At 34.6% G+C, this 13,760-nt stretch overlaps 1 protein-coding gene across 1 annotated transcript in view; it reads left to right on the forward strand.

Annotated features, from left to right (window-relative positions):
• The first annotated feature begins 5,103 nt into the window (after window positions 1–5,103).
• The window catches only part of KPNA4 (karyopherin alpha 4 (importin alpha 3)), a 32,922-nt gene continuing 24,265 nt past the window's right edge, over window positions 5,104–13,760 (forward strand). Inside the window, exons 1-7 of the mRNA XM_010839840.1 lie at window positions 5,104–6,599; window positions 7,439–7,528; window positions 7,632–7,661; window positions 7,759–7,811; window positions 10,778–10,873; window positions 11,395–11,480; window positions 12,963–13,049. Coding sequence (XP_010838142.1) covers window positions 6,558–6,599; window positions 7,439–7,528; window positions 7,632–7,661; window positions 7,759–7,811; window positions 10,778–10,873; window positions 11,395–11,480; window positions 12,963–13,049 — 484 coding nt within the window. The 5' untranslated portion in view covers window positions 5,104–6,557. The remainder of the gene's footprint in view (window positions 6,600–7,438; window positions 7,529–7,631; window positions 7,662–7,758; window positions 7,812–10,777; window positions 10,874–11,394; window positions 11,481–12,962; window positions 13,050–13,760) is intronic.

The following is a 13,760-nucleotide window of genomic DNA, read 5'->3' on the forward strand; positions in this document are numbered from 1 at the left end:
GTTGTTATATTACCATATCTTAGATTAATAGTTTTTAAAGAAAACTGTACATTGATAAAGGTGACTTAGAAATTAAATAGCCATAAATTAAGAAAGAAAATACTATACCCTACACCCCATTAGAGCAGAGAAAGTATTTAATCCCTAGAACCTAGCTCAGTAATGGACATACAGTAATTATTTGTTAATTTTAAGAACCACATTCCTTCTAAATGGAAGTTCTGTGTTCTGTAAGATTCACTTGTTTGAATTTTTGGCGATTTCTTTTCCCCTTTTGCCTGAATTTAAAACTTTGAAGCTGTATTACAAGCAAAGAAATACAGAAATTCTGGGTGATCAGATCAGCCTGAACTCTATCTACTCTTTATTGGGGGAGGAGAGGTGGAGGGAGGCGCCCTCTACAGCCTTTGTCCTTTAGATAGTCTTTGGCCTATAAATAAGCCTTTGGCCAGTTTGGCAGCCTTTTGGAATTCTGATTGACAGCTTACTGCATCAGTGTAAATCATGTGACTCCATAACTATTGTGTTTGCATGTAGTGTGTAAAAAACTGCTCTTTAGAATAAGTTAAAATTTAGAAAAAGAAACCTTATGTATCCCTTTCATGAGACCTCAGGGGAAAAAAATCCTTGATTTGAGATGGGATTGTGATTTGAAAATATCTAAATATCTAATACTTTTAAGACATTTGGTTTTTTGCAATTAAAAAAAAAACAAAAAAAAAAAACAGTAAATGCTACCAGGCTGGTGCATGGGATGTCTTTCTACTATTTTATTCAGTTGTCTCTTTACCTCAATCATTCTCTTAAATAAAAAAATCTTTTTTGCTTTATTATAAAAACGATTGTCACTTCTCTTGTTTTGTATGTTTCTATGGCTAGTAATAGCCCAAAGCTTATGTCATAACTGTAGTCTAAATTAGTTTGATAAATCCTTTTGTAGTGGTTCAAATTATCAGAAACTCTAAATTTAATAAATAAGATAGATTAAAATGGGGAAATTTTGTGTATATATAGCAGTTGTTTAGGGTTTATTAATAGCTTGCTTTATTAAAAAGAAGTTACAGCCTGTTGATTATACGTTAATCCCACTTCTTTAAATGGGATGAGAAACCAGACTAGAAATCATCTCTGTCCCTCAGAAGTCTGCCTTTTACTAGACAAACCTTAGTACATTTTGCAGGTTTTATTTTCTGTGTGTGAGACATAGGACATTGTTTTTTGTTACTGTTTACTTGAGTTGTTTATTGTTTTAGTATTGTGATACAGTGAAAAGCCCATTGTCTTGATAGTGGTGCTTCTGCTTTAGAATGAACCATTGGCTCTAAAAACTGGCTTGAACTCCATTTGACTTGTGGGAGACAGTATCACTTAGTGGTTAATTGGCTATGTATGAAACTCTGAATTCTGGGCCTCCCTGGTGGCTCAGACAGTAAAGGATCCCTTACTGCTTGAAATGCAGGAAATGTGGGTTCTATCCCTGGGTCAGGAAGATCCCCTGGAGAAAGAAATGACTACCCACTCCAGTATTCTTGCCTGGAGAATCACATAGACAGAGGAGCCTCGCGGGCTAAAGCCCATGGGTCAGAAAGAGTCAGACACAGTTGAGCGACTAAACATGCACACACGCTCTCAATTGTAATCCTGGGTGTCACACTTCTAGCCATGTAGCCTTGGTCAAGTAATTTGACGTTTCTAAGCCTCAGTTTCCTTATTTGCAAAAAGAAAGATTTTTTCTTCTTACCTCTGAAGGCTGTAATGATTGAACCATGGTGAATATTGAAAGTCTTATTATAATATTTGGCTAATTGTTTTTACTCATTTGCAGCGTACTATACAATACTAATACTTACTAGTATTTTTAGTTGTCATATTTTTAAATTCCATAGCTTTACCAAAGCTCAAATGATCACTTAAACAAAGATGGGATAAATTGATTTGGTCAAAAATTGAGGTAAAGATTTCCACACATTTAAGATCAGTACATTTTGAGAAGGAATAATATTTATTCCTCATGTTATTCCTTATATATAGAACTAGTGTATATTCTAATGGAGGAAGGGAACAATAAGCAAATAAAGTTTTACATAGTATATTAAAATGTTGTAAGGGCTATGGAGAAAAATTAGAGAAGCCCAGTACCCAGATGTGTAGTTGCTGGATAGTTAGGAAAAGGAAGACCTCATCATGGAGGTGACATTTGAAACACTCGAAGATGAGTGAACACTGCAGATATTGAGGGAAGAGCATTACAGCCTGAGGATATAACAATAGCAATAATAAATACCTTAACATGTGCACTATGTGCCAGAAATTTTATGTACTTTGTATGTGTTTGTTTAATCCTTACAGTAATCCTATGATACAGGTATTTTTGTTATTGTTCTTCAGTTACTAAGTCATGTCCAACTCTTTTGCAACCCCATGCACTGTAGCCTGCCAGGCTCCTCTGTCCATGAGATTCCATAGGCAAGAATACTAGAGCAGATTGCCATTTCCTTCTCCCAGGAATCTTCCCGACCCAGGGATTGAACCCTCGTCTCCTGCATTGGCAGGTGGGTTCTGTACCACTGAGCTACCATGGAAGCCCATGGGTGGTTTTTTTTTTTTTTTTTTTTTTTTAATCCCCATTGTATAGATGAGGAAACTGGGGCATGGTAACAATTATTATGGCTGAAAATTAAACCAAATCAGTTTATTTCTAGAGTCCATTTTCTTAGTAGTTGCTATATGGTGTGTTAGAAAATGCCTTGAAGAGAGAATTTCCAGTGTGTTAGAGGAATAGTAAAGTTAGTGAGGATACAGCAGAATGGATGGAGAGAATCATAGGAATTGAGATCTAGGAGGTGGTAACCAGGGAGGGGATGAGATGGGAATACTGAAGCCATTGCAGTGATTTGGCATTTACTCCAAAGTGGAAAACCATTGGGTGGTTTTGAAGAGGGGAGTAAAATGATCTGATTGACTTTTTAGAAAGGGTTTCTTTACTGAGTCTTCCCATGAAGACTATGGGTAGAATTCAAGAAAACCTGGGAACTTAGAAAAAAAATAATTGCATCCTTGTTTTCACTAACTTCTAGCTGAAAGAGTATTTCCTTCAGTTAATAATGTAGCCAATAAACCTCCATATTTATTAAAGTTACCTGTGATTTTTGTTACTGCCTATAAAAATCAGTTTTGTTGCAAGATATCCTGAAATACCATTCATGGTCATCATTACTTTGAAAGTATAGTAATTATTATGGAACTGCTAGGTTCCATTTAATATGACAATGAAGCATATGTATTACAGTTTGTTGTTTCATGTTTTCTATATTTTGGGAACAATACATTTAATTGGCTTTTTTGGTAATAGTCCATATTTCATTTCTATATTTAAAACCACTGTCTGAGTTCCAGAGAATAGCAGGGAGGGATAAGAAAGCCTTAAGTGAACAGTGCAAAGAAATAGAGGAAAACAATAGAAAAGGAAAGGCTAGAGATCTCTTCAAGAAAATTGGAGTTACCAAGGGAACATTTTCATGCAAAGATGAGCGCAATAAAGGAGAACGGGAGAAGAGATTAAGAAGAGATGGCAAGAATACACAGAAGAACTATACAAAAAAAGGTCTTAGTGACGCATATAATCACAATGGTGTTGTCACTCATCTGGAGCCAGACATCCTGGAGTGTGAAGTCAAGTGAACCTTAGGAAGCATTTCTACAAAGCTAGTGGAGGTGATGGAATTCCAGTTGAGCTATTTTAACATCTTAAAAGATGATTTAATGACATGCTGCACTCAGTATGTCAGCAAATTTGGAGAACTCAGCAGTGGCCACAGGACTGGAAAACGTGAGTTTTCATTCCAGTCCCAAAGAAGGGCAATACTGTATGATTGCGCTCACTTTATATGTTAGCAAGATAATGCTCAAAATTCTTCAAGCTAGGCTTCAGTAGTACATGAATCGAGCACTTCCAGATGAACAAGCTGGGTTTAGAAAAGGCAGAGGAACTAGAGATCAAATTGCCAACGTCTATTGGGTCATAGAAAAGGCAAGAGAATTCCAGAAAAACATCTACTTCTGTTTCATTGACTCCACAAAAGCCTTTGACTGTGTGGATCACAACAAACTGTGAAATGGGAATACCAGACCACCTGACCTGCCTCCTGCGAAACCTGTGTGCAGGTCAAGAAGCAACAGTTAGAACCGGACATGGAACAACAGACTGGTTCATAATTGGGGAAGGAGTATGTCAAGGCTGTATATTGTCACCCTGCTTATTTAACTTCTATGCAGAGTACATCATGTGAAATGCTGGGCTGGATGAAGCACAAACTGGAATCAAGATTGCTGGGAGAAATATCAATAACCTCAGATATGCAGATGACACCACCCTTATGGCAGGAAGCAAAGAGGAACTAAAGAGCCTCTTGATAAGGGTGAAAGGAGAGTGAAGTAGCTGGCTTAAAACTCAACATTAGCCTCCAATTTAAATAAATAAATTTATATTAAAAAAAAAAAAAAGAAAACTCAACAGTAGCTTTTTGAAAAAAGCTAAGATCATGGCATCCGGTCCCATCACTTCATGGCAAGTAGATGAAGAAGCAATGAAAATAGTGACTGATTTTATTTTCTTGGGCTCCAGAATTACTGGTGACTGCAGCCATGAAATTAAAAGACACTTGCTTCTTGGAGGAAAAGCTATGATAAACCTATACAGTGTGTTAAAAACCAAAGACATCACTTTGCCAGCAAAGATCTGTATAGTCAAAGCTGTGGTTTTTCCAGTAGTTGTGTACGGATGTGAGCGTTATTAGACCATAAAGAAGGCTGAGCACTGAAGAATTGATGCTTTTTAATTGTGCTGAAAAAGACTTTTGAAAGTCTCTTGGACTACAAGGAGATCAGACTGTCAGTCCTAAAATAAATCAGTCCTGAATATCCATTGGAAGGACTGATGCTGAAACTTTTATACTTTGGCCACCTGATGCCAAGATCCAACTCAAAAGAAAAGCCCCTGATGCTGGGAAATATTGAGAGCAGGAGGAGAAGGGGGCAACAGAGAATGAGTTCATTGGATTGCCTCACCAACTCAATGGATGTGAATTTGAGCAAACTCCAGGAGATACAGGACAAGAAAGCCTGGCACAGTTCATAGGGTCATAAAGAGTCAGACACGACTTAGCAACTGAGTAACAGCAACAGTCTGAGAAGGTGGCCATTGATTGCACTGGGCTGACAAGTCTATGGCACACAAAGATTAAGACTCCCTATGAGGATTACTTTGGTTGCTGTGATAATAATGGACTGGAAGAAAGATGGAGAGCAAGAACAGAGAGAGGGATGCAAGTTAGGAGGCTTTTGCAGTTATCTAGTGGAGAGAGAATGGTGAGTTGGGTCAGAGAGTGGCAGAGAAATCATCATATGTAGTTGTATTTCAGATAAGTTTTGATGATTGAAGCAATATGATTTGCTAACAAATCAAGTGTGTAATATGAGAGAAAAGGAAGAATTAGGGTTGGCTTTAATATATAATTTGATCTGTGCAACTGGAAGGATGGAGTTGCCATTTGCTGAAATTCTCTTTGAAATTATTAATAGACCTGGAATATTGGATATATTGCAAATTTTTAAAACAGTAACATAAGGCTTATAAAAATACAAAAATACTAAAAGAACTCATAATCTAACCCTCATATGAACCATGTGAGATGGGGTAGAACATATGTTTGTTAAAGATTAAAAGTTTCGGTTTCAGATACATTTGATGTATTTATTAGACATTCTAAGTATTACTTCATGAATTGCTCGCTCCACTTAATATGTCTTGGCATATGCAGTTATTAGAAAGAATGAGGTGGTCCTGTACATAATATGAACTGGTATCGTTTCTGAATGTCTGAATGTTTTACATGTATCCATGTATCCATGTGTTAGGTAACTTTAAAGTGAGAAAAACAGGTTAAAAAACAGAATGGTTACAGTATGTGATAGAATAATTATGTGCTCCTTAGGAAGAATAAAATAGATCTGCATATACCATCATGAAAGGTCTTCCAGATCTTTAAATAAAATAAATAAAAATAAGGTAAAGAACAGAATAAGTGTATCAGAATCATAGTAAACCTAGCTATGTTTATCTTTAAAGAAAGAGGCTGTGAATTGTCAGCAAGGTTTTCGCCCCCTCCCCCACCCCCCTTTTTTAAAGCAATTCCATTTACTAACCTTGTACATATATTACTTTTTAAATAGGGAATTCTTACAAGGAGTGAGATTATGGATTATTCTTTGTGTTTTTAATAATTCCTATGTTACAGTTTTAAACTTTTATGATATATCCAATATTATAGTTCCAGTAGTAATTTCAAAGAGATTTTCAGTATTTAAGAATGTGAATATGAAGTGAAGATAGGAAATCATCATATAATCTTTATTAGGAGTAAAATATGACTTTATGTATATATATGACTAGAAGAAAAGATTAGGGGTGTACATCAAAATGTTAATAGCAGTTTTCTCTGGGTGATGGAATTTGAGGTGATTTTTTAAAAACAATTTTCTTTAATTTCTTTCAGACTATGAGAAGACAACGAAATGAAGTTGTAGTTGAATTAAGAAAGGTGAGTCTGATTAATATTGTGTACTTTCAAGTATAATTACAGCAGCCATATATAGAGAAATTAGCAAATGTATATGAATCTCAAGTGCTTAAATGAGCATTTCTTTTTTCTTTGAAAATGGAGATATTGACTAAATTTGACAACTATTGGCAAGGTGCATTTTGTCGAGTATCTAAAATAAAGGTAAACATATTATCTGATGGTTTTTTCTTCTGTAATTTTAAATGGTTTATATAAAGTGTATGTCATAGTTATAATAAATAGTTCTGCTATTTATAATAATTACTCCATAAAAGGAGCTTGGTATTTAAAAATTTCATCAACTTTTCAAGTATTAAAGTAGGTTAGTTGAGAATATATTTTAAAATTCATCCTGAACATTTTAGTGAAATTCAAGTGACCCTTAATTTTTGTAAGACATTGTTAATTTTTGTCTGATTTTTGAACTGCCCAACTTTTGCTTTGACTTTGCTTTTAGGTGATAAAGAGAAGCTCCCAGATGATGTATAAAATGGTTCAGTACTTTTAAATAAATATGTATGTTTGTTTGGTCCTGGCTTAAACTCTACTCTTATCTTTTTTAATCAAATTAGTTTTTTGTTTTTTTTTTTTTTAGTTTGTTTTTACATTGTTCACAGTTCATTAAAAATGTAGTGTTTGGAGTTTGGGGCTCAAATAGGTGTTGCTTACCTGTTTAATTCACAATTTGGTTTAATTGTCTGCATTTGCATTTTACTTTTAAAAGTCACTTTGTATTTTTTTGTAGGCACAGGATTGTCTAATTTTTATGTGAAACTACTTAGCTTTTAAAAATTTAACTGAAGTTGTATTTTTTTAAGAATAAAAGAGATGAACATCTCTTAAAGAGGAGGAATGTACCACATGAAGATATCTGTGAAGACTCTGACATAGATGGCGATTATAGAGTGGTAAGTTATTGTTATTTTGGTAATTTAAAAATTCTGTGATTTTTACATAAATACAGAATTACAAGGTGAATTTTTAACTTAATTTTCTCTAACTTTTTCCTAGCAAAATACCTCTCTAGAAGCTATAGTTCAAGTAAGTTGATTTCCCCTCCCCCACCCTCATTCATATTTCTTGTACTTGTCAACTAATTATTGTGTATCTGCATCAAAAATTGTTTGGTTTTTTATAGAATGCTTCAAGTGATAACCAAGGAATTCAATTAAGTGCAGTTCAAGCTGCTAGGTAAGTTAAGGACATATTTAATGTTTGTAACTTAGGTTTGGGTTTTTACTATATAGTAGTCCTGTTTCTTATTAACTTTGATGACAAACAATAAAAAATAGTCATAGACCTAATGAATTTATTTTAAAAATTATTCTCTAAGATTATTCTCTAATTTAGAATATTAAAATTAGCAAATTTCTAATTCACTAAGAACCAGAAACTTTAATGTACATTTAAAATGTGCAAACACTGGAGAAAGGTTGATTTGACATGTTATTGCTATAGACTAATAGAAAAACATTGTAAAACTTTTCATTCTTTAATGAATAATAGGTTTAATTTTATTAAAAGTCAGATTCTTCAGCTCCTGCTCGGGTAGCTGATTCTTCTCACAATTTTCATATTGATCAAACGATAAGTTGAATTAAAGCTTTAAAAGACGCTTACTCCTTGGAAAGTTATAACCAACCTAGAGAGCATATTGAAAAGCAGAGACGTTACTTTGCCAACAAAGGTCTTTCTAGTCGAGGCTATGGTTTTTCCAGTGGTCATGTATGGGGGTGAAAGTTGGACTGGGAAGAAAGCTGAATGCTGAAGAATTGATGCTTTTGAACTGTGGTGTTGGAGAAGACTCTTGAGAGTCCCTTGGACTGCAAGGAGATCCAACCAGTCCATTCTGAAGGAGATCAGCCCTGGGATTTCTTTGGAAGGACCGATGTGAAAGCTGAAACTCCAATACTTTGGCCACCTCATGTGAAGAGTTGACTCATTGGAAAAGACCCTGATGCTAGGAGGGATTGGGAGCAGGAGGAGAAGGGGACGGCAGAGGATGAGATGGCTGGATGGCATCACCAACTCAATGGACATGAGTTTGAGTGAACTCCAGGAGTTGGTGATGGACAGGGAGGCCTGGTGTGCTGCAATTCATAGGGTCTCAAAAAGTCAGACACGACTGAGCGACTGAACTGAACTAAACTAAACAGCATGTACAGGCTGCAAGATGTTAAGATTTAGGACTACAGAAACTCCTACTTAGCATTTTACATATTTCTGTTGTAAAACCTGTGCACTCATATTTCAAAGGAAAAGCCAGAGAAACTTAACTACTGAGACATATGTATTAATAAATAGCTTGGGGAAGACATGGTTGTATCATAGTACAATATAGTGGTTTCTTTGTTTTTTTATATATGTAAGAATAATACCCTATGTTCTAATTATCAGTAGGAAAGAGACACTTAAGCAAGAAATTAACTTGTTATAAAATGTTAAAGTGGAAAAAGACTTCACATCTTCATATAATATCTTATCCAGTGCTTTTGAGTCCCTTTTATGTTTATTAGACTTTGCTACTTTTGTATATTCACTGTATATGGCCTAGAACCGATAAGGAAATTATAAGATTACAGTGTTGTCTCTACAGGTTAAAGAACTTATTAGAAAGGTCTTTGTTAATATAGGAAGAAAGTCACAGAAATCTTCATATCTCAGCAAATTAATGTTAATAGGAAGAATGATTAAGAAATTAATACATTATGCTCACCATTGTCAGTGTTAATTAAAATATTGGAGCAGCTCTTCTCAACATGAGTTCTGCAAGATAATGAAAGTCCTAAGGCAGGGTATCTGAAAATACAGTGTGTGGATCCCTAGGAGATCCTGAGATAACTTTAGGGGCTTTTATTTTCACAATAATTCTAAAAAAGAATAAGACTTTATTTGCCATTTTAAAAATTGTGTTAGCATTCACATTGATGTTGCAAAATTGGCTAGGTAAATTACTGGCACCTTAGCACAAACCAAAACAGTGTCACCAAACTAATGATACATTGTATATTGCAAAAATACCATTTTGCAATCAAAGAAAAAACATCATTTCTCTTTAAGAATGTCCTCAGTGAAGTAGTAAAAAAGTTTTCTTTTATCAAATTTGAAACCTTGATTAACAAAGACTGGGTTAAAGACTGGCTTATATCCTATTTTGTGTAAAGAATTGTGCCATATATTATGGAAAATACTGTGAGGAAGCATGTGGAATAATTGCTGCTCTGTAGGAAGTTTAGAAGCTAATTGGGAAGGCAAAACTATATAAAAAATAGTGATGCTCAACAGTAAGTATGGCTGTATGCCATGTAAATATTCTTGGAATTTAGAGAGAGCAGCTCAGACGGTCAAGAATCTGCCTGCAGTGCAGGAGACCTGGGCTGGAAAGATCCCCTGAAGGAGGGCACGGCAACCCACTCCAGTATTCTTGCCTGGAGCTCTCCCCATGGACAAGAGGAGCCTGGTGGCCTACAGTCCATGGGGTTGTAAAGAGTCAGACACAACTGAGCAACTAAGCATACACACACAGGTTATATAGACAGAGTTTGACTAGACAGAAAAGAGAGCGTTCCGAGTGTGGGAAATAGGATTTAAAGGGCCTGCAAATTAGATTGAAATGTTGGGACAGACAACTGATCCTTGAATTACAGAGAATTAGTTAGACAAATAAAGTGGAGTCAGTTTGTGGAATGTTACAAAGCTCAGTCAAGGAGTTTACATTGATAAGATAGTAAATTAGCAGCTATCACTTGGTTTATATATGGGAATAACATTTCCTTTAGTTGTTGAGAATGGTTGAGCTTTTATGGTCTTTAATTTAGTGTGTAGAGTAGGATAAAGAATTGGAAACTGGTATCAGCTATAAACTTGCACCAGCATCCTACACACTTTTGTCCTAACTTAAAAGAAGTGGTAAAGTGTTCATGTCTTTATGGTTGTTAGAACCATGTCTAATGATTCATGTCTACCATCTTTCCTAATTAGTAATAATTTCTGTGAATTTATAAATCTTTTTATAATAGAGAAAATTGCATTATATAAATTTTAAAAGTAACTTTCGAGAAGAGTGTGGCACATATTCAGGTTATTGTAATCAAACATTAATTTGAATTTAATTATGTTTCATTAAGTTTCATAAGGAGTATGTATATCTCTTATAGGAAGCTTTTGTCCAGTGATCGAAACCCACCAATTGATGACTTAATAAAATCTGGAATATTGCCTATTTTAGTCCATTGTCTTGAAAGAGATGACAAGTAAGTACATTCTTTTAAGAAATAATTTACGGTGTGTCCTTTGCAGAAGACAACATTTTCTTAGTAGTTAATTAGATCTTCAACGAAAAAAAAAAAAGGGCTATAAGATGGAGTTGAAAAGCCAACGTGAAAAACAATATAAGATATGTTTACCCTAAGAGAAGATAAAGATCAAACGGGAACTTGCAAGTGAATTTAGTTAGCCTTTAAGCTTTGAAAATTAGTAAGATCTAGTTTATCCAGATAATTACTTGAGAAAGCTGTTTAGTTAGTAATGTGCAGGTATCTTAATAAAGAGTTCTTAATAAAAATAAGGACACCTTGAGAGGGTTATATGCTTTTTATAACAAAGAGATATTTTAAATGGTCATTGGAAGTTAAAAAATACTGGGTATATAGATCTTTTACATCAAAATATTTAATACTTTTAAAATGCTGGAAGGGAGGAGTGGTTGGTAGATATTTTGGGCCAATGTAGAAATGCCTGCTGTTTAAAACAATTTTTTTTTTTTTTTTTGTAGTCCTTCTTTACAGTTTGAAGCGGCATGGGCTTTGACAAACATTGCATCTGGAACCTCTGAACAAACTCAAGCAGTAGTTCAGTCTAGTAAGTTGGTTATTAAGAAACAAAATTGCAATTTTCCAAAAACATGTTATTTAAAACACTTAGTGCTTTTTCTGAAAGAATAGAGCTATTAAATTATAAAATAATTACTTTGAATTCAGTAACACATAAGGCAGTTGAAATAAGCCAACTTAAGTATGTTACTTTGATCATCTTGTCCCAGTGAGTGACATGTTCTATTTTATAAAGTAGCCCTTTGAGAGAATGGCTTGAATTTTTTTTTCATTGTTATTATAGGATTGGTTGTTTATGTTCCAACAAATGTAGGTAGGAAATAATCACTGAGTTATGTTATTGTAACTTGAGATGTCCATGAGTATTATTTCATTCTGCTTCCCAGGTGTTGCTAGTGGTAAAGAACCCACCTACCAATGCAGGAAACAGTAGAGACACAGGTTTGATCCCTGGGTTGGGAAGATCCCCTGGAGAAGGGAATGACAACCCACTCCAATATTCTTGGCCGGAGAACTCAATGGACAGAGGAGCCTGATGGGCTATGGTCAGTAGGGTTGCAGATAGCTGGACACGAATGAAGTGACTTAGCACACACTAAACAAAGAAATTCATAAGTTTAAGAAGGTACTTTGAAAATCCCCTTGAAATATATAAGCAGTATTCTTGTCTAAGGGCTTCCCAGGTGGCTCAGTGGTAAAGAATCCACCTGCCAATGCAGGAGACGCAGGTTCGATCCCTGGGTTGGGAAGATCCCTTGGAAAAGGAAATGGCAACCCACTCCAGTATTCTTGCCTGGAGAATTCTATGAACAGAGGAGCCTGGCAGGCTACAGTTCATAGGGTCACACAGAGTCAGACACAACTGAATGACTAACACACACCTAAGTATACCTGACTGATCTCTATGTACTTAAAAGTAGCATTTTTCAAAACAATATCAGAAGGAAAAGAAACGGAAGAATCATGTATTCAGTGCAGTATTCTTCTGTTAAATGTCCCTCTGTATTTCCTTGTTGTTAAGTAACAGAAGCATTTTCTGATTCAAAATGTCTCATGTGGCCAGGTTAAAGACCCATGTGATATACTATTTTACATTTCTATATTCAAAAGTTATTTTAATTATTGGAGAGTTTTTCTTCAAATTTGAAGATAATACTTACTCTATAAGGAATTTTTTAAATTTAAATCCAGGTTTAATTATGAATAAAGTTTTATCCACTTAATTTGATATTTGTCTATATGTTGAAGCTGTCATTTTGATGGTGACAGTTTTGTCTGCTCCTCAGAAATTTTGTACTACTGTTATTCTAATGAAAATCATTTAATAAGAATTTATTTTCTATATGTATATTTTTTTGATAGACTCATTTCTTTTGGAATTTCAGCAAAGAAGTTCAGTTTTCAGTTTACAGTATTGACAACTTTTTTTTTTTTTCAATTTTTTAAAAATCTAATTGATATATAATAATATCTTCAGACTTAAATGATAGCATGTGTTTTCTTCCTTCAGATGCTGTGCCACTTTTCCTGAGGCTTCTCCATTCACCTCATCAGAATGTCTGTGAGCAAGCAGTGTGGGCCCTGGGAAATATCATAGGTTTGTCTAAAACTCATAATTCTAGTCCAGCAGTTGTTGTGATCATGTACTGTGTAGTACAAATGCCTACTAGGAGTTGAAAAGGAAAAGCAGCTTGCCGTTTTCAGTTCTAGTGTTTATGAACTATTTTACAGAAATTACAGCTGTTTAAGTGTAAACACATAGTAAACAGAAGGAACATTTTGTTGCTTATGCCATTATATCTCTTTGTATATAGTCAGCTCTTAGTTATTTGAATAATTACAAAATATGTGTATGATTTAGGTATTTTCCTCATCCTCCTTCATTACAGTGAGGTCCATTTTATTCCTCAACTCTCTTAACTGTCCTAGGAAATATTAAGAAAAAAGGAGGTGATAAAACTTAAACCAAACTTTTTCTCTACAATAGCAGTTCTGAGAGGAATCTTAAGTTGAAAATTTTTATATCTCTTATAGATTTTAGTACAGTAAAATATAGTAATGTTGTCCACTATTATCATGAAGTCATCATCATACAGGTGTCTATATGACTGTCATATAGACAGCCTTGTTAAATGTTGACCACCGTGATTACCATACCTTTCTGGTTTTCTCTGATAAATAATTGCAAGAAGAATAATTAAAGACAGCTCCAGTATTTCAGGAATTTGTTTTTTAACTACAACATTAAGTTTACGCAAACTCAAAAATTCACAAAGCTGGAGAATGGAAAAAATCTGGGGTCTGAACT

Source organism: Bison bison, unplaced genomic scaffold (assembly GCF_000754665.1).
Source record: "Bison bison bison isolate TAMUID 2011002044 unplaced genomic scaffold, Bison_UMD1.0 scf7180017864135, whole genome shotgun sequence".
Lineage (NCBI taxonomy): Eukaryota > Metazoa > Chordata > Mammalia > Artiodactyla > Bovidae > Bison > Bison bison.